The 22,184-nt window shown below is 49.1% G+C and overlaps 1 protein-coding gene across 1 annotated transcript in view; it reads left to right on the top strand.

Moving 5' to 3' along the window:
* Positions 1-19,039, top strand: part of LOC126523316 (palmitoyltransferase ZDHHC20-B-like) — a 33,111-nt gene extending 14,072 nt beyond the window's left edge. The window contains exon 3 of the mRNA XM_050171962.3: positions 18,403-19,039. Coding sequence (XP_050027919.2) covers positions 18,403-18,735 — 333 coding nt within the window. The 3' untranslated portion in view covers positions 18,736-19,039. The remainder of the gene's footprint in view (positions 1-18,402) is intronic.
* The last annotated feature ends 3,145 nt before the right edge of the window (positions 19,040-22,184 follow it).

Below are 22,184 nucleotides of genomic sequence, written 5' to 3'. Positions count from 1 at the left end.
GAGCATCGCTTGAGCGTATCGTAATAATATATAATGTTGTAGCGAATAAGAGTGGTGCACCCTATGGACGCACTATCATCATCGGCCCGCCGACGAAGAGGGGCTCGCGCTCTCGGTGCCTGACACTCGATTGAGGCGGTCGCGTTCCTGACATGCTCAATAAACCGCATTACATATTTGGAGGGAGCTGTGCTGGGTAGTACTTCCCCGACCACCCTGGAACTACGTAATCGGACACTGCCGGCCATCATGCCTGACGACGCCAGCCGAACAACACCTCCGAATCGCCAACATTGATTTGTCCTGGCTCAGTGCGTCAACGCGATCCTCCGATCTTCAGCGGTTCCGACGAATACGGCGTAGAAGATTGGCTCTCGACATATGAGTGGGTGAGTGCCCACAATAGTGGCATGATGCTGCGAAGCTCAGTTACGTGAACTTCTGTCTCACGGGTGTCGCTAGCGTGTGGTACCACAACCACGAATCCGACCTCAACACCTGGCCAAATTTCAAGACGCACATTACGCAAGTCTTTGGTCACCCTGAGGTGCGGAAGCTCCTTGCCGAAGAGCGCTTGCGCAGCCGTTCCCAGCAACCCGGTGAAAACTTCACTACGTACATAGAAGACGTTGTGGACCTTTGCAAGCGCGTCAATCCATTGATGACTGAGTCTGACAAGATCCGTCACGTTATGAAGGGCATCGAAGACGACGCATTCCAAATGCTCCTCTCGAAAAGCCCGCGGACCGTGGTCGAAGTCGCTGAACTTTGTCAAAGCTACGACGAACTCTAGAGGCAACGTCTACTCACTCGACGTTCTTCGATCCCCGATACTTCCATTGCAAGTTAGCCGCTGTGACTAACAACGACCATCTGTTCGGCGAAATCAAGGAATTTATACGCTCCGAAGTCGCCCGCCAGCTATCCCTACTCACCGCCGTCTAAGGGCCTACGCCGTCCTTGGCTCCTACGTTGCGTCAAATGCTCCAGGAACAAGTGTCCGAAGCTATTCAGTCCCCTCGTGCAGCTGCACCATTGCCTGTACCTCTAAGCTACGCCGAGGTTGCAGCACGGCCACCTCCATCGACTTTTTCAGCACCACCGTTGGCTGCACCACCACGTCCAATCCCTCCAGTGTACTCCAGCAGATCACCAGCTAGCCCGGGACCCTGGCGTACACCCGACAATCGCCCCGTGTGCTTCTTCTGTGGAATCCCTGGTCACGTGGCACGGCACTATTGCCGTCGCTTATGGTGTCAAGGTAATGACCAACCTGTCCACTCCTACGCTTCGCCAGCTTCCTCCTTCTCGCCACCAAATGACTCGCACTTGCCGTCTACGAACAACGTCATTCCTTCTGCCCGTGATCGTCACTCGCCATTCCCTCGTCGCCGCTCAATTTTCCCCATGCGGCTGCGTCCGGCCACATCGGAGCAGGAAAACTAGCTACCCTTCCCTACCCTCCTATATGAACCGCAGTTCAAGAGGCAACAACTGCGTTCCAGTGAAACCACACAAAGCCTCGCTCTCTTCCGACGAACGTAATCGAAGTATATGTAGAAGGAGTCGTCACCCTAGCATTAGTCGACACAGGCGCCGCCGTTTCGGTAGTTACGGAAGAACTTTGCCGCAAGCTTCGAAAATAAATGACACCCTTATCTGCGCTGTCACTCCGGACAGCAAGTTCCCAGTGCATTACCCCTGTTGCCGCATGTACCGCCCGCATCGTCATTCAAGGATACACGTATACAGTCGAGTTCCTCGTCCTCTCATCCTGTTCATACGACGTCATCTTGGGGTGGGACTTCCTTTCCGATCATCAGGCCATCATTGATTGTTCTTGCGCCAAAGTTGAATTTTCTCCGCTTCCCGATACCCGTTTACATGCCTCTGACGATTTTGGTGACAAACTGGCCGTTACAAAAGACAAGACGATCCCTCCGCACTCTTCTGTGATTGCGAATGCCTGCTCTACTTTCGCTACTGACACTACTGCCCTGTTTGTCCCATCGGACATTTTTGTTCGCCGACGGTGTTCCCTTCCCTTCGCTGCCCAAACTGTCAATGGTGGCTGCACGCGACTGCTCGTTTCCAACACTAAGGTCATGCCCCTCGTCTTAAGTCGTGGCGAGTGCCTTGGACGTCTTCAGCCTGCCGACTCAGTGACCATCTTTGACGCACCTCTTGACAACACCTGTTCAGACGTGAACTCGTTGACTTATAGCTTGCCTTGTTCCCAGCTGACGCAAGACGTCTTCCATAGCTCAGTAGATGCCCTCCTGAGCCCTACGCAGGGTTCGCAGCTTCTCAGCCTTCTATGGAAATACCAATCTACGTTCTACTGTCAACAAGCCACACTAGGCCGCACATCGACTGTACGTCACGAGATTGACAACGGCACACACGCACCACTGCTCCAGAGGCCTTATCGTGTATCATCCGAGGAGCGCCGTCTTATTGAAAATCAAGTAAGTGAAATGTTTGAGCGTGGAATGGTTCAACCCTCTAATAGTCCCTGGGCGTTAGCTGTAGTCCTAGTTAAGAAAAAAGATGGCTCAATTCAATTTTGCGCCGACTACCACCGTCTTAATAACATAACTCGCAGGGACGTCTACCCTCTACCGCGCATCTACGATGCTGTGGATTGTTTCCAAGGCGCAGAGTATTTTTCTTCGCTCGATTTACGCTCAGGCTATTGGCAAGTGCCTATGAATCCTGCCGATCACCCGAAGACAGCCTTCGTGACCCCAGACGGCCTATATGAATTCAACGTTATGCCGTTTGGGCTTTGCAACGCCCCTGCTACATCCGAACGAATGATGGACAATCTTTCGTGGGCGAAAATCGAAGACATGCCTATGTTACCTTGACGATGTCGTCGTCTTTTCTCCAGATTTTCCCACACATCTGCACCGTCTCGAACAAGTCCTGCAGTGCATCACCGAGGCAGGCCTCCAGCTCAACTTGAAGAAATGTCGATTTGGAGCCAAGCAGCTTGCAATACTTGGACACGTCGTATCGAAAGATGGCATACTACCTGATGCTTCCAAACTTCGCGTCGTCACCGAATTCCCGAAAACCACGTCCCTGAAAAAACTTCGGAGCTTTGTCGGGCTCTGCTCCTACTTTCGTCGTTTTATCCGGAATTTCGCTTCTATCATAGCCCCCTTGACTCAGCTGCTTCGCAACAACACACGACTTTCCACTTGGGCCACAGCTTGCGACGATGCTTTTGAAACAATGCAGCGTTTGTTCACTTCGTCTCCCGTACTGCGCCATTTCGACCCCACGGCCCCCACGGAAGTCCACACCGACGCCAGCGGCGTAGGACTTGGTGCCGTGCTTGCACAGCGAAAAAGTGGGCATGAAGCATACGTAGTCTATAGCCTACGCAAGCCGAACGCTAACGAAAGCAGAATCCAACTATTAAGTCACCGAAAAGGAGGGCCTGGCTATCATCTGCGCCCATGAAAAATTCCGACCCTACCTGTACGGCCGCCCCTTCGACGTCGTTACAGATCATCATGCTCTATGTTGGTTATCGACTTTTAAAAGATCAGTCTGGCCGCCTTGCGCGATGGGCTCTACGGTTACAAGACTTCGACATACGCGTCAATAACCGGTCTGACCGTAAACACACTGACGCGGATGCGCTCTCTCGGTCGCCGACACCAAGTGACATGACTTGCATTTCAGTCATCGAATCGGCGTTTTCGTCGCCTGTGCACGTCAACATGGCTGTGGAGCAACGCAAAGATCCCTGGATTGCGGCACTTATGGATTGCATTTCTGACACTTCAACACGCCCTTCACGCGCTATCCGCCGCCAGGCTTCTCATTTTGAGCTTCGGGATGGTGTTCTCTATCGTCAAAATTACGCTTCCGACGGCTGCAAATGGTTATTAGTCGTCCCCCGCCATATGCGCACAGATGTATGCTCCACCCTCTATTCAGACCCGCAATGCGCCCATACCGACCTCTTCAAGACTTAAGCCAGGCTTCGCTCCCACTTTTATTGGCGTGGCGTGTATATTTTTGCGCGAAAGTACATTCGCTCGTGCACAGCGTGCCAACGACGCAGGCTTCCTGCCCCTCGTCCTTCTGGTCCTTTGCAGCCCATTCCTTGTCCGTCCCGACCATTCGACTGCGTCAGCATCGATCTCTACGGTCCTCTTCCCTGCACATCAGCTGGTAATCGCTGGATTATTCTCGCTGTCCACCACCTCACCCGCTATGCAGAAACTGCGGCAGTGCAAACACCGACAGCCCGTGACATTGCGTCCTTCCTCCTGCATCACTTCATACTGCGTCATGGGGCACCACGGGAACTTCTGAGCGACAGAGGGCGAGCGTTTCTTTCCGAAGTTCTTAACGACCTTCTGACCGCGTGCCATACCCTCCATCGCATCCAGCTACAGCTTATCATCCGCATACGAACGGCATAACAGAACGGTTCAATCGTACTTTGGGCGACATGCTATCCATGTACATTACTTCGAATCATGCCAAGTGGGACCTTGTTTTGCCGTATGTTACGTACGCCTATAAAACCGATGCACAGGCCACAACGGGATTTTCGCCATTATTTCTCGTATATGGCAGTGAACATACCTGTACGCTCGACACCATTCTCCCCTACCGGCCTGACCCATCAGAGGGCACGCCTCTGTCTGAAGCCTCCAAGTATGCCGAGGAATGCCGTCAGCTGGCCCGTTCGTTCACGGCGGAAGACCAGAGTCTCCAAAAGTTCCGTCGCGATGATGACCGACCTCCCTGCACCTACCAGCCGGACGCACTAGTCTGGCTGTGGATACCTTCAAGCACCCCTGGTCTATCCTCTCAACTCCACGCTCAATACCACGGTCCCTACCGCGTCGTACAAAGGACGACGCCAGTCAACTAGGTCGTCGAGCCGCTAACGCCATCTACTGACTTGAGGCGTCGCGGACGCGAGACAGTGCATGTCCAGAGGCTTAAACTCTATTACGACCCCCTTGTCCTCGCTTCTCCTTGAGTCGCCAGGATGGCTCCTTCTTCTCCAGGGGGCAGTTGTAGCGAAGAAGACTGGCGCGCCCTATGGACGCACTATCATCATCGGCCCGCCGCCGAAGAGGGGCTCGCGCTCTCGGTGCCCGACGCTCGACTGAAACGGTCGCGTTCCTGACTGCTTTTAATGTCGCTTTGTGGCCAGGGTACGGCCGTCATAGACCCCGGCCGAAACATCGATGTTATATGTATGGTTTTGTATTTCTGAGTAGGCCTGCACTTTATCCGTATTTATCATATTCATCAATATACTGGGTCTGCAGTCAACTACATGCACCAAGATTTTAATATATTCAACTTCCATATACGAGGACAGAACCAAAGTAATGTATTTTACCGTCGCTTGCAGATACTCTGATTGTCTTTTGCATTACGCCTCATTACACAATTAGTACAAATAACGAATCAACTTCTCAAATAATATAAATAAATGAACAGTGTCAATGGCAACATTGTTGAGCAACATGAAAACTCTAGATACAGCTTTTCGTTGCTCAATACGCGTTACATAAAGTGTTTTTCCGAGAGTTAAAGAAGCCCGTGAATACACGCAAAATTACAACGCGACTAGCCGCCCGACGCATTTTGCGTGTATTCGCGGGCTTCTTTTCCCGGCCTGGGGGATCTTCCAAAGACGACAGCAAACATATAGCGCATTGTGGTCCATGACTACATCGAATGGACGGCCGTGCGAACAAAGCCGGAACTTAGTAAGAGCCCAAATGATGGTCAGTAATTCTTTTTCTGTCACAGTGTAATTTGTCTCAGCTTTCGTAAGCGTGCGACTTGCATAAGCCATGCCATAGTCAGGAAATCTTTGCGCTGGGCAAGAACAGCGCCGACGCCAATACCACTGGCATCTGTGTGCACCTCGGCAGGGGCTGTCGGGTCGTAATAGCGCGAAATTGGTGGAGACGTTAGCAAACGACGGAGCTCTGTGAAGCCCTCGTCGCACTCAGACGACCACGAATTGAGAGGCCCGTTGCTTCTAAGTAGCTTCGTCAGGGGCGATATGATAGCGGCAAAATTGCGAATCAAGTGTCTGATGTAGAAACACAGACCGATGAAACTGCGCAATTCCTTGACGGACGTTGGCTTAGGATATTCGGCGACGGCCCGAAGTTTCGCTGGATCGGGGAAAATTCCATCCTTGCATACGAAGTAACCTAGAATTGTCAGCTGCCGAGCTGCGAATCGGCACTTCTTTAAGTTTAGTTGTAGACCAGCGTTTAGTAAACACGTTAACGCACACCGCAGCCGTTGAAGGTGCGCGGTGATGTCAGGAGCAAAAACAACAACGTCGTCAAGATAGCACAAGTACGTGTGCCACTTCAAGCTGCACAGAACTGTGTCAATCATGCGCTCAATAGTTGCGAGTGCATTAACAAGTCCAAAATACATTACGTTAAATTTGTCTAAGCCGCCTGGTGTGACGAAACCTGGCTTCGGGAAATCTTGGTCTGCCATGGGTACTTGCCAATACCCCGACTGCCAATCGAGAGATGAAAATAATCCTGCACCTTAAATTTAAATTATGGGGCTTTACGTGCCAAAACCACTTTCTGATTATGAGGCACGCCGTAGTGGAGGACTCCTGAAATTTCGACCACCTGGGTTTCTTTAACGTGCACCTAAATCTAAGTACACGGGTGTTCTCGCATTTCGCCCCCATCGAAATGCGGCCGCCGTGGCCGGGATTCGATCCCGCGACCTCGTGCTCAGCAGCCCAACACCATAGCCACTGAGCAACCACGGCGGGTTCCTGCACCTTGTAGACTGTCAATCGCATCGTCTATGCGCGGGAGACGGTAGGCTTTCTTGCGAGTAAATTTGCTAAGGCCTCGGTAGTCCACACTAGAGACGTAAGGTGTCCAAAAAGACATAACATTTTGAAAAAGAACAGGTTTTCTTTTTTTTCAACGCGGATAAGATTGGAAAAGAAATAAACAGAGCTTCCCGCAGAGCTTCTCTTGCGATGCGGCTCCTTTTAAAATTTTCCTCAAAAGAAGGAATTCGGGAGCCTGAGAAGCACTTGGATCCATCCACGTGGTGGCAAGGACTTTCCTTCAACCAACCCTTGAGCCCCTTCGCTTGTCGCGTACGGCAGATTCCCCCTTTAGCGGCATGTGAAAGAAACTGCTCCGAGTTTCAAAATGTGCGCACCAAGTTACGCAACAGGCTCGCAGGGAATCGCGTACAAAACCTTGAGTGCGCGCACTTGAACCTCCGTGTCCGGAAGGCTTCGTCCACTGCACAGCGAAGCGTTGACACGTCAAGCGGAAATGAATCGCACAAGGATTGATACAAATGTCTGTCTTGAAGCTTTGATGTGAACTCAAGGCCTTGACGTGAAATCGTGCCTCTAATTTGAACCCGGAAGCTCTGCTTTGACTTTGTGATACAAATATGTAACAATTATATTATTTTCAGTGCTTGAGAAATTAGTGTGTTGGGTTTTTCATAGCTCTGTGTGCAATTGTGTTATTTTTAAAATTTTTCATATTTTCTGAAAGAAAACGTGAAAGAAACCAAATTTATCATGCCCCTCAAGATATCGTGAAGTTTTACAACTCTAGTGCACCCAGAACCGCACAAAACCATTTTTCTTCGTAACAAGGACCACAGGGGATGCCAATGGACTGCCGGAAGGTTGTATCACCTCGCGGCGAAGCATGTCGTCGACTTGTTTGTTGATTACACGACGTTCCGCAGGAGATTCCCGATATGGACGGTGCCGTAACGCGGCTGCGAGCCAGTGTCGATGCGATGTGTAACAGTTGACGTTCGCCCCTAGGAACAATTGCCTACAACGAAAGAAACATGAAATTGTTCTAAGAGGCACGAAAGCTGAAACCGCTGGACCGGTGTAAATTCACCTGCAATAGAAACACCGAACACATCACTAGGCGATAGATCACACGTAGAAACAGCACTGAGCGCACTGGAACTAGCACAGTAGGTGTCATCGGGCACGTCCATAACTTGCACATCTTCGTTGGCTTCTACACTGCCAAGAAATTCGCCTAGCAGCAGCATCACAGTGTATGGGAACGGGTTGCAAACGGAAACGGTGATGTAGCCCTTTGTGATGTCCACTGTCGCAAGAGCTAGCAGCAGACCTTTCCGAGTGACAAAGCGCTCAGCGGGAGACAGTAGTGCAGCAGCGTCTGAGATTTCGCTGCAGTACATGGGCACGACCGTTGACGCGTTCGGAGGAACGTGGTGTCGGCTTGGACAAGTAATTTCTTCGAAGGCGAAGAATCGTCGGCGAGCGGCAAATCTAACAGCAGCGAGAGTTATACTTCGGCTCGTACGCAATTGATAACGGCTCTGTGGCGCGAGAGAAAATCCCAGCCGAGGATAATGTCATGAGAGCACCAGGAAAGGATGATGAATTCTATGGCCTATAGGACTTCGTCAATGAGAACACGAGCAGTGCAAGCTGCTAAGGGGGGAATGTGCTGAGCACCCGCTGTGCGCAGGGACAGCCCAGAAGGGGGCGTCGTCACGGCTCGTGTGTCCACGAATGCAGATGCGCGAACACCGTCAACTAACACTTCGCTTACGCTCGAAGGACTGCGTTGAGGCCTTTCACATTTCGACGGAGTCGCAGCCCATGCCTCTCGGACTGCGGCGATTAATTTTCCTTGTCCTGAGTAACGGCGCGAGGTCGCATCGTCGACAGCGGGCGACGGCGAAAAGATGGTGAATGGCGGGTAGTTGACGTCGGACGCAACCTGGGTGACATAGCCGACGGGGGACCGTATAATATGAACGGTTGGGCTGGCTTGTGACAAGTTCTGCGGTGCTTGCTGACTGCACACGATTACAATAACGTGCTGTATGAGCGGCATCGCCGCGCGCTAAGAATATGGACCGGTTGTCGGGGGTACGCCACCGGTTCTTTGGGGCAAGTCCTATGCATGTCACAGGATGCGTAGTACGGGGTGGCTGCTGATATGGCTGCATGGTGGTGTGTAGTGGAGCCCTCGCCACGACGTTGCCATAGCGGTGAGACATACTTGGAGAGAGTGGTTGGGTGGTCGCAACGACTTCAGCGTAGCCGAGTGGTGCAGCCAGGGTGTCGCAACGAATGCCGTGTAGCTTAGTGCAGCAGCCGCAGGAAGATGTTGGCGCTCGTCTGGCAAGACCAGCGCTAACATCAAGAACACGCACTTATAAAGCGAGATACAACAAGAAGCATTTGCTTGCTGCGGCAAAACTAAGAAAACGATGGACCATGTTTTATTAAATGTGAAGATATCTGCCAAGTGGTCGATTTAGGCACCTTTGGCCTACTTGAAGCCCTTGGGTTCAGCGATAGTAGGAGGAAAGTATCATCATCATCATCGTCATCATCATCATCATCATCAGCCTGTCTACGCCCACTGCAGGGCAAAGGCCTCTCCCATACCCAACACTCCGGTCACAATTAGCACATGACCAACGACCCCGGTCATGTGCTAATTGTGGTCATGTTGTCCCTGCAAACTTCCTAATTTCCTCCGCCCACCTAACTTTCTGCCGCCCCCTGCTACGCTTCTCTTGGAATCGAGCCCTTAACCCTTAATGACCATCGGTTATCTTCCCTTCTCATTACATGTCGTGCCCATCCCCATTTCTTTTTCTTGATTTCAACTAAGATGTCGTTACCTCGAGTTTGTTCTTTCACCGAATCTGCTCTCTTCTGATCCCCCCCCCCTTAACGTTACACCCATTATTCTTCTTTCCATAGCTCGTTGCGTCATCCTCAATATAAGTAGAACCCTTATCGTAAGCCTCCAGGTTTATGACACGTAGGGGAGTACTTGTAAGACATAGCTATTATACACATTTCTCTCGAGGGATAATGGCAACCTGCTGTTCATGATCTGACAATGCTTGCCAAACGCACCCCAGCCCGGTCTTATTCTTCTGAATATTCCTGTCTCATGATCCGAATCCGCGGTCACTACCTGCCCTAAGTAGATGTATTCCTTTACCACTTCCAGTGCCTCACTACCTATCGTAAACGTTTGCTCTCTTCCGAAACTGTTAAAGATTACTTCAGTTTTCTGCAAATTAATTTTTAGAGCCACCCTTCTGCTTTCCCTGTCCAAGTCAGTGAGCATGCATTGCAATTGGTCCCCTGAGTTACTAAGCAAGGCAACATCATCAGCGAATCGCAAGTTACTGAGGTATTCTCCATTAACTATTATCTCCAATTTTTCCCACTCCAGGTCTCTGAATACCTCCTGTACGGGACGTCTGCGTCAACAGGCGTTTGGTGTGTTGCGACACCACGTACCCGAGCACACGAGGTTTGGACTCTCCCGCGTCTAACCATGCGCGGCTTAGCCGTGTCCGGGGAAAAGGGCACCCCCAGACTGACCCACCCGGGGGAAATCGGTAGTTGCCTTTTCCTATCCTCCTCTCTAATCTTCGTCTTTCTCATGCTTTCGGTCTTTCCTGTCTCTTCCTAGCTTCCTTTTTATTTCCACTTTTCCCAGGGAGCAAGGGTTAACCTTGTGTGGTATAGCCAACCTTGGTTATAACAGGTTTGCGTATAGTAGTGTCGTACAGCTGGCGCGTGCAGGCCGTGTCTTTTCACGGTCCTGCAGCGTTCCCTTCTTGGGCTCCATGGTGGGTGGCTGGCGGTGCTGCCGAATTTCCGCATATATCTATGGCAAGTTCTTTTTCACCCCTTACTGATCGCCCTCATTATTGAGGGCGCACCGAAGAAGTATTTAGGTTCTATGGCCGTCATAATGGAAACTTTCCCAAATTTCATGTCATTCACTCGGAGAAAACCGCAAAGTCAGCGAGAATTATCTCTCCTTTTCTAGTGTCTAAATCAATAACCGATATTCTTGGCCAAGGCTTTAGAGTAACCAAACTTGCAAGTGGAGATCTCCTTTTGGAATTCCGAGATAAAAATCAGTTTTAAAAGCTGCCGAATATTGTCTCTTTTGGGGACGTTCCAGTGAATGTGACACCGCATCGCACCATGAACCCCAGCCGTGGTGTTGTATCTGATAGTGACCTGATTGATCTGACAGAGGCTGAACTAGGGCGCTATAACGTAAAACTATTCCAAACTTTTCTATTCCAATTCTGCTATCAGCCCTCCACGATTGGTCAAATACATTTTTCGACCACCCCCCCTTCACCTGTCTGTCACGCGACGTCACGAAAACCGCTATACCTTCCCATCTGATATGATGTGTACACACTGATTATGCATGATTTGACAGAAAAAAGGAATACAGTTATTTCTGATTCGACCCCTTTTCGCCATTAGCCCTCGGCTATTGGTAAAAAGTTTTCGGGCTGCACCCACTTCACCTGCCTTTCACGCGACGTCAAAAAACCGCAAGAACTCACCGCGTCAAAGTGACGTGTACGCGATAAAGATGCATTAATATGCCGAACAAAACTGAATTTTCTTCGGAATAGCCGCAGGCTGCCCCGTCCCGAAAGGAATAGAAGATTGCTGCCACCGATCGCTCAGATGCTGGCTACTCGCACCTGCCGGAGAGCATGGGTGTATTTGCGTATAATAAACCTTCTTGCGTGGCCGTGTAACGTTTTCGAGCACTTTCGGCACGTTTACCCCCTCATTCTGCCAACTCTTCTTTGCTGAGGGTCCGTTTTAGCGTCATTTTTGAGCTTCCGTTGCATGCCGCCGCGATTTTCGACCAGCCACCGCAAGCTAAGTAAGGGAAAGCCGACCAATCGTAGACGCCGGCACCACCCTCTTCATGCGGTTATCGACTTTCAGTGCAGTGGCTCGGCCCCATCGAATGCCTCTCCACTTGAGCGTTCTCCTCGCTTCTTGTCAGCCAATTAGATACGACAAGCCGCTCAGTGTAGGCAATGTTATTCGTTTTTCAAGCAAACAAAAGTGACCTCCTATGAACGAGCAGAGCGTTTGATTGGTCTGTTCAGACAACCCTGCGGATGAACGCCCGGTGCTTGCGTTGGTGGTTACGCAAATTTGACGTCAGGATATTGGAATAGAAACATATTGGAATAGTTTTACGTTATAGGGCCCCTACTTGAAGTTGGAGTGACCAGAATGTGATCAGTGTAAAACGAATCAAAATGAGGCGCGATGGTAAAGAAATTCAGACTAAGCATCTTATTCTTGCATTTGGTTCAAGTGTTCTGCCCGAAACAGTCGAGGCAGGCTATGTGAAGATCAGGGTGAGACCGTATATCCCGAATCCCCTCCGATGCTTTAAGTGTCAAAGGTTTGGCCACAGTTCCCAGAACAGCCGTGGCCGACTAACCTGTACCAAATGTTGCGACCATGAACATCCGTCCGAGTCATGCAAGAACACTCCACACTGTGTGAATTGTGAAGGGGAGCATCCCGCGTACTCGCGGTCCTGCCCACATTGGAAAAAAGAAAAGGAAATAGTGGCAATCAAAACCAAAGAGAATATTTCGTTTAAGGAGGCACGCAGGCGCGTATCCTTCTTACCGAAGAATAGCTTTGCCGAAGTGGCGCGTCAGGGGGTAGCGCCACAACGGCCTCCGGCGGCTGTCCGGACCACACCTAGTGAGCCGGCAGTGACGTCACCTGCCCCCTCGGCGGTTGCGGCTAGCGCTGCTCCGTCATCCGAGAAGGGGCCGTCGACCTCCGGGTTGGTGGCCTCAAGGGCCTCATCCTTTGAGAAGAGGCTTTCTCAACAAACAAATCGCGCACAAGAGTGGGTGTCCAGCGCTTCGCAGGAGGCGATGAACACGACACCAAGTCAAACGGCGCTACTAGCGCCTAAGGAGCGGCGAGAATCGCTCGACCCCTTCAAAAAAGAGAAACATCGCATTACAGGACCGGCAAATGGTCCTGTAACCTAAATTCTCTTTCTAGACACAGAGCACTAACCTCGTTCCCGTTATGGATACCCAAATATTACAATGGAACGTGAGAGGACTTCTTCACAATCTTGATGATGTTAAAGAACTCCTTCGCAAATTCACTCCAAAGGTGCTGTGTGTCCAAGAAACACACCTAAAAGTAACACAGACCAACTTTCTAAGGCACTTTCCGCTAAGACCGCGAAGATGCACTCACCTCCTCGGGGAGTGTAGCCGTAATAGTCGATAAGGGCGTTGCATGCCAGCAAATAAAACTCCGAACTCTCCTCGAGGCTGTTGCAGTCCGATCTGTGCTGTTTGGTAAGTTAATCACAGTTTGTTCGATATACGTCTCCCCCTCCTGTCAATTTTCTAAAGCAGAGTTTCAAAGCCTTATCGATGAACTTCCTCCACCATACATAGTCGTTGGTGGTCTAAACGCACATAGCCCCCTGTGGGGCGACTCGCGTTCCGATGCGCGTGGGCGCCTGATAGAAAATTTTCTGTTTTCTTCAGATGCATGTTTATTGAACAAAAAAGAACCAACGTATTACAATGTTACACATAACACATAATCCTCCATAGACTTGAGCATCGTTTCGAGTTCATTATTTCCTTACCTGGAGTTGTCTGTTCTCAACAACCCCTATGGGAGTGACCACTTCCCAATTACATTAAGCCTAACCAAACCAGATGCATGCTCGCCGCATTTTCCTCGATGGAACCTCGAATCAGCAAACTGGGAACTGTTTCGAGAACTCACGTGTTAAGGATGGGACGACATTTCTGATTTTAATATAGGCGATACTGTGGCATACCTAACTGGTTTTATTATTGACGCTGCAACAAAATGTATTAAACAATTTAACGGACTGGCAAAGAACCGTCGCATCCCATGGTGGAAAAACGAATGTCGAAAAGCACGCAAAAATCAAAACAAAGCTTGGGGATTGCTTCGTAATTCTCCAACAGCTGAAAACCTTATTAATTTCAAACAAGTCAAATCTCAAGGCAGGAGAATACGTCGACGTGCGAAGAGAGAGAGCTTGGAGCGGTACATATCTAGAATAAATACTTACAAAGACGAGGCCAAAGTGTGGAATAGGGCGAATAAACTAAAAGGCCGGGAGACGAACCCCCTGCCCTTAGTAAGTACCCATGGAGACGGCCTCGAAGACCAGGCAGACTGTCTGAGGGAACACTTTGAGTATATCTCCAGTGCATCTCATTACTCACAGTCATTTCTGAAGTTCAAAGAACGCGCAGAGCGACAGCGCCTTGACCGAAAAGGTGCCCAAAATGAAGATCACAACCGCTCGTCCAGTTTAGCTGAGCTCAAAACTTTTCTTACTTGTTGCAACAGCTCAGCACCAGGTGGTGACCGTATCATTTATGAAATGATCAAGTACTTGCATCCTGAAACACAGAAAACACTCCTCTCATTTTTTAATGTCATGTGGGCCGCTGGGTATATTCCATCTTCTTGGAAAGAAGCTGTAATAATACCCATACTCAAACAAGGTAAGGACCCGTCCTTACCTAGTAGTTACAGACCTATCGCTTTCACAAGCTGTTTCTGCAAGCTCTTTTAAAAGATGATAAACCGGCGCCTAATCTATATCCTTGAGAGCAATAGACTACTAGATCCTTACCAGTGTGGTTTCAGAGAAGGCAGGTCGACCGCAGACCACCTTGCCCGCATTAAGGCAAATATAAGGGATGCCTTCATACACAAACAGTTTTTTCTCTCCGTATTTCTTGATTTGCAGAAAGCATACGACACCACGTGGCGCTTCGTATTATTCGAGACCTTTCCGCTATGGGTATCCGCGGGAGTATGTTAGGTATCATTGAAAGTTACCTTTCTAACCGCACATGCCATGTTAGGGTGGGCCATGCCTTGTCAAGGTCTTTCACCCAGGAAACTGGTGTTCCACAAGGTGGTGTGCTAAGCTGTAGACTCTTTATTGTGAAAATGAATTCTTTGGGCATAGCTATCCCACGAACGATGTCATACTCTGTATATGTAGATGACGTTCAGCTTGGTTTTAAATCATGCAACTTAACTATCTGCGAACGACATGTGAAGCATGCCTTAAATAAAGTGGCAAAATGGGCTGACGAAAACGGTTTCAGGTTGATCCCACGGATAAGCACCTGCGTTCTTTTCACGAATAAGAGAGGAATAGTACCACGTCCTGCTATTGAGCTTTCTGGTAGCAGATTATCTGTAAGCGCCGAGCACAAGTTTCTCAGCATCATACTGGACTCGAAACTGATATTCATCTCGCATATTAAATACTTGAAGGCTAAATGCTTCAAAACAATGAACTTATTGAAACTTATATCAAGTACAACATGGGGCAGTGACAGGAAATGCCTTTTGAATTTGTATAGGTGTCTCGTCGGCTCACGTCTTGACTATGGCGCTATAGTATATCAGTCCGCTACACCAAGTGCTTTAAAGATGTTGGATCCTGTCCATCATTTAGGAATCCGCCTCGCGACCGGAGCCTTCAGGACAGGCCCCGTGCAAAGCCTTTATCCAGAAGCAAATGTATGGTCATTCTATTTTCAGAGATCATATAGCAGTTTTACATATTTCCTCAAAGTAAATTCGAACCGCGAACACCCCTCTTATTCATGCATTAACGATATGACCGATGCCATACTCTTCAATAATCGACCTGCAGCGAGAAGACCGTTCTCTTTGCGCGCAAGGAACCTCAGTGAGGAAATGGGTGTTCCAGTGCTTGAACACTGTCTTATGGCTCCAGCGAAACTGTTAGCGCCATGGCAGTGGCAGCTGATAGAGTGTGACACATCCTTTGTAGAGGTCACTAAACATGTGCCTGAGACACATATCAAAATGCATTTCTTGGAGCTCCAGTACAAGTACTCGTGCAGAGAGTTTTACACAGACGCTTCTAAGTCGCATGCCGGGGTGTCCTACGCAGGCATTGGGCCACCCTTCTCGGAATCCGGTGTACTGCACCCTGAAACAAGTATATTTACGGCTGAGGCCGATGCACTATTGTCGGCTGTGAAACATATCAGAAAATCAAATCTTCAAAAAATAATTATATTTACAGACTCCTTAAGCGTTGTAAAAGCCTTGAAGTCACTCTGTAAACACAGAAACCCCGTACTTACTGAGCTCTATTCCATTCTCTGTAGAGCGTATGTCTAACCAGCATGTCATTATATGCTGGGTACCTGGCCATAGAGGCATCGAGGAGAATGTACTAGCTGACGAAATGGCTACATCAATCATCTCGCAAGCTATTATTCCTACGGCTGCTGTCCTTGTCACAGATCTGAAGCCTCTCTTACGGAAGAATCTGCGAAGCCACTGGCAACGCTTGTGGGACATGGAAGCTACGAATAAGCTTCACTTGATTAAGCCAAAGTTAGGTTTCTGGCCCCCGAAAACGAAAACAAGACGAACTGGTGTCCTGTTCGTTCTACTCAGGATAGGACACACCTATGACACCCAGAATTTTTTACTGACCGGAAATGAGCCTCCAACGTGTGGTAGATGTGGTGAGAGGCTGACCGTTCTCCACGTCCTCCTGGAGTGTCGGGAAGCCGAAGCTGAGAGAAAGAGACATTTTCCGCTTGTATATCGCCAGCACACCCGTCTCCATCCAGCAATGTTTCTTGGTGAAGAACCGTTCTTCGACACCAAAGCAGTTCTGGATTTCTTGAACGATGTCGACTTGCAAGTTTTTAGCCCCAGAAATTCATAGCACATCCTCTTTCTAGAGGATGCCGCTGTGATGGTAGTCTTGCATAGCACATGCCTACAGGCCCTTGCATTCCAAGGACTCTGTTAAAGCAGTAATGCTTATTGGAAAAAGTATATCTGTGAGATATATCACTAAGTCATCATTATTTCACAATGTGTATTTCGTGTCCATTGTACAGCCCATTAACCATCGGCATAGTTTTTTCTTGTATAGTTTTTATGCACTTTAGGGCGACTGTTTTTAGGCCCCTTTACAGCCACCGTAACATCTGCCCTTCGTTATTCATAGCTCCATTGCGAACGCATTACCACCGGCCTGGCGCTCTTTGGCCACATTTGGCTCTTGCGCCAAAAAACACCACATTCATCATCCTGTCGGGAATGGTATGTCATGCTGATAACGCGCATGCCGTTCGTTACTGGAAAGTACCGGGCTCGCCTCGTTAAAGAAAGGAAATGCGGACAAGGCAGATGATGATTATTGTTGTGTGGCAAATATACACCCCAAAGGGTGCAACTGTTTTTAGAGTGTAGTGGTTTACACAATCATCGATTTGAAACATCTCGTGGATGTTAGTTTGGCTGTTGCGAGCCAAAGCGCAACTTCCGGGAAACTTCTGCATAAGACGGCTATATTGTGTACGTGAATGTTGCTAGCAAGAACTAAACGCAATTTTTTGGGCTACGTTGCATGTGTAAATGGTAATACGTTTAAGGACAAGCTAACTTCTCAGTGGTATTTGCGCCATCGTGCCGATGCTTCTTATTGACGGTCTTGTAATTAGATGGCGACACGCTAGCTTGCCGGCAAAGAGAGCAGCGACTCTCATCAATTACAAAAGCGATAAGCAAAAACCGCTGACAGCGCAGCTTATAAAAAGCTTTCGTGTTAAGCAGCTAGGGCAACCCCAATGAATTGTTTCGGAAGGAAAATATTATACTTTGAGCAAAAAAGACAACCATTTTGAGATGCTAACAGACATTTCATTCATATGAAACAACGTTGGTTGTAGTTAGGAAATTTCCAAGCAAACATTTTTGTGCATACGCGTTTGCTGCTACATTAATAGATCTATAATATGAAATTTGCGAATGTATCAAGGTATCCTAAGATAGAAGTGGGAAGTATCGTATCGGATGCAATAACTGTGGCAGCATGTTGTATCTCTATCTCAGATACTTGTTGCTCGAGTATCTTGCATTGTATCATGATACAACTGCAAAGTTTCTTGGCCCAGTCCTGGACTGACTCAGCATAAGTTTGGGAGTTATATTGCTAATCATGGTGGCGGCTTTCCACTGGGGCTGCAATGCAGAAGTACATACGCACAAATATGGGCTTTTATAAAGCGTCAGTTGTTTAATATTAAACAGTGAGGTGCATCGTTCTTTCTTTCTTTATTTGTTTATTTATTCGTTCATTTATTTATTAACTCAAAGCAACTATGTAATGCGTGAAGTGGCATCTTCATGTTTGCTGCGCAAAGTTCAGCGACCAACCGGAAGTTTCAATAATGATAACCACGGCAACGGCTGCTGTCCCCAGCACGGCTGCTTCTGCTTACGTCTCTGCGCAGTAAACAAAGACAAGAAATATTTTATAATAATGGAAAACTGGGCGACTTCGAACAGATTCACGCAAAACAGTGTAAAATTAAGAAACGACACAAAGACCCTTATTCCTGCTCGTCTCCGTCCTTTTACGCTGTAAATCACGAACTAGAAGTATCGTCGACGTGTGACCAGAATCTTCGTTCCTCCGCCAGGTTTTCGGTTCACGAGCGGACCTGTGGCTTGTTCCAGTGTTCACCAGCCTCGGCGACGGATCGCGGTTCCCGACAAGGTTCCATCCGGATAGGAACAGTCTCGGCCTGGCACCAATGCCGACTCCTAGTTCAGCCACGACGAAGAGCGAGGGGGACGACAAGGATTCGGCCGCGACGACCCCCGCCGAGGAGCTGCGCGGCGCCGTCGGCCAGCGACTCGCGAGGAACGTCGCTCCAGGTCCTCGCTTGACCCCGGAGAGAGCGGGCCCTCCCCGTCGTACGAAGCAGACGGCAGGCCGCTCCGCTCACGGAATACCCGCACGGAAAGCGTGAACTGCCAGGCTGTGCTCGCCTGCGGTCCCGTCGTGTCGGCCAGTACTGCAACGTGGCCTTATATGTTGTTCACTGTGAACGTGGGCTTATCTGGGAGACCGACAGAAAGCTTTGACACTGGTTGCGTCGACGCGTACACAACACGCACTCGCACGTGCGCTGCGGCGCTGTCCTCGCGCACTATATTTGTGTATACCGCTAAATTTATTTTATTGTACCACATGACGAATTCAATCGATGTGCAATTCTTCAGGCTGGCTTTCTGTCGTTGCTGTTTTTGTACAGGCCGCGCTTTTCTTGATTATCAAATTGCGGCAGCCAATTTTTGATTAGAGCCTATTTGCACGCGTGTCGAAGCGCGTTAAAGCGTTCAATATTAAAACGGTAGAGCTTCGCATGAGATGCACGCCGCCGATGGTCAATCGCATTTTACCATTTCACGAAATGCCGTGACACCGCCATTCCCAAGGTGCAAGGCAGCTTGCTCGCTGCGAGAATCGCTAAATTCATCAACCACCATTGAGATGGTGGCTGATGATGATGATGCCTTTCTTATGTGCTGGGGAGATCGCTTCAATAATGATAAAACTTTTTTTTTTAGTCTCTGCAGAACAAATGAAAAGTAATAGCTGGGAAGAAGGACTTTATGTGTCTATCACGTTTCATGTGACAGCCTTTTAAATCGGGCAGGACTTCTTTGCAATGGTCTCGTCGGCCCCATTGAATATAATTATGTAATTTTGGTTCAGTTATCGGCAGCCCATTCCAATTACATGGTTCAAGAAGATTAGTTTGTAGCTCACAAATATTCTTCCTTTCGACAACTTATTGCAGCGTTCCAACAAGAAAAGCTGATTACCCTGGCACGAAGCCGACGTACTGCACTCTTTCGTCGAATTTTAATGCGATTAGCCTTCTTTGCCAACTTCAGGCATTTTGCGACTATCTATCTATCTATCCGTCCATCTGTGTGTGCGTGTGTGTGTGTTTAGATTATGGGGTTTTACGTGCCAAAACCACTTTCTGATTATGAGGCACGCCGCAGTGGAGGACTCCGGAAATTTCGACCACCTGGAGTTCTTTAACGTGCACCTAAATCTAAGTACACGGGTGTTTTCGCATTTCGACCCCATCGAAATGCGGCCGCCGCGGCCAGGATTCGATCCCGCGACCTCGTGCTCAGCAGCCCAACACCATAGCCACCGAGCAACCACAGCGTGCGTGCGTGCGTGCGTGCGTGCGTGCGTGCGTGCGTGTGTGTGTGTGTGTGTGTGTGTGTGTGTGTGTGTGTGTGTGTGCGTGTGCGTGCGTGCGTGCGTGCGTGCGTGCGTGCGTGCGTGTGTGTGTGTGTGTGTGTGTGTGTGTGTGTGTGTGTGTGTGTGTGTGTGTGTGTGTGTGTGTGTGTGTGTGTGTGTGTGTGTGTGTGTGTGTGCGTGCGCGCGTGTGTGTGTGTGTGTGTGTGTTGCCATTGGTGGCAATATTTGCCTACTTCCGGTATTATTTTGTGCCTATATCTATTTATAGCGTCTGAAGCCAACGCACTGACCGAAGTTTCTGTGACCTTGGGCCATTAGTTTAGTGCTCGTGGTCATGATTCCACCATGGTCGCTACTATGTCTTCTTTTCAATTCCATCATTGTGTTCTTGTCCTGCCGTCATAGCCACACCTCTTGCATGACCCAATGGCCCAAGTTGTATGATAGCTTGGACCGTTAATCATGCCATCGTCGTCATGGTCGGGATGCCATCGTCGCCCTTGCATCATACCCATTCAAGCTTCCTCCTCCACTCTTATCATGCCGGCTTTGTCATGCCGCCATCGTCACGCCGTCGTTGTCATGCCGTCATGATGCAGTCGTTTTCATGCCACTTCCGTGATGCCATCGAAGTCTCCCTATCGTCGTCTCTCCCTGTTCATCATTTTCTCGTCATGCGGTCGGCGTCACCATAAGGTCATCGACATCTCATCGCGCTCATATTGTTGTCATGCCATCGTAGTCATTGTGTTTTTGTCATACGGTCTTCGTCATGCGTTGGTTGTCATACGTCGCCGTGATGCAATCTTCGTTTTTCCGCCGTCGTCATTCTAACTTCGTAATTCCACTCTCGCCGTGCTGTCTTCGTCACGTCATCGTCTTCACACAGCAGTCGTTATACCAATTTTATCACGCTGTCATCGTCACGCGGTCGTGTTACTATCATGATCACTTCACAACGTCATCCCATTGGCATCATGCCGTCATTGTATACCATCTTCGCCGTTTCCCCGTCGCCATTTCTTCTTCGTCATTCCATCGCAATAAAGATCTGGTCCTTCACTCATAATTACGCCGCCGTTGTTATGACATCGCCTTGATTGCGTTATTATCAGGCAGTCGTCATCATACATTAGTTGTCAGAGTGACATCGTCAAGCCGTGGTGGTCGTTCCATCGTGGCCAATACACTTTCTTCGCCCGGTTGTCTTAGCCGTCGTCGACGCACCATCGCCGTCATACAGTCGTCGCAATAGGCTCCTTGGAACGCGATCGTGGTCATTGCACTCGTCGTCGGCCCATTGTGATCATTCCATCGATGTCAAGCTGTAGTCGTTGCGTCATCTACATAATTTCAGACTCGTAATCTCGCTGCCACCATGTCGACGTCGCCATGCAGCATTCATCGCTTCATGTGATTCCTTCGTCATTTCACCGTCGTAACTGCGTTTCGTCATACAGTCGTCCTCATGCCGCCGTGCTCCTGTCAAACATTCGTTGCCATAGCGTCATTGGGACGCCGTCGTGATCATTCCATTGTCATTAGAATTTGATCGTCTGACTCTCCGTATGCCGCTGTCGTCACGCCATCCTCGTTATATAGTATTCGTCATCCCAATGTTATGCCATCGCAGTGACTTTGTCGGCGTTAAGGCATCGCTAGTATTGAATTGTTATCTCAATGTCGTTATACCATCGTCATGAGCTTGCCTCCTACATTCCATCAACGTCATTTCTTCGTCGTCCCTGCGCCGTCGTCATACAGTCGTCATCATACATCATGCTCATGACCGTTGCGCGTGAATGTCATTGCACAGTAGGTCATTAGTGAAAATAATGTATTCCACAAATAGCCGAAGCAACGTAACACTCAGAATGGTCACCATTCCATTCCAACGCTACACATTCTTAATAGACGTGTCTTTAGCAATACTATGTGCCGCTTCATTGCTTGAACTCTAATCGCGTTACCGTCGACAGTCATCGCGAGATAGGCTCTCACGTAATATTTTTAGGCAAAGTGCGTTGTGACCGCGACAGCGCAGCATAGACAAATACGCCAGAAGTGGATGCAGTCGCTGTACATTTAGCTTGTTGTAAAGTGCTAGCTGTTATGTGAATAAGCTTTAGGAATGCACCGAAATTACTGTTCCATTGTGAGCGAAGTATATGCTTACGTGCTCAATATATACAG

Source organism: Dermacentor andersoni, chromosome 6, assembly GCF_023375885.2.
Source record: "Dermacentor andersoni chromosome 6, qqDerAnde1_hic_scaffold, whole genome shotgun sequence".
NCBI classification, from domain to species: Eukaryota; Metazoa; Arthropoda; class Arachnida; order Ixodida; family Ixodidae; genus Dermacentor; species Dermacentor andersoni.
This window is presented reverse-complemented; position numbering and strand designations above follow the sequence as displayed.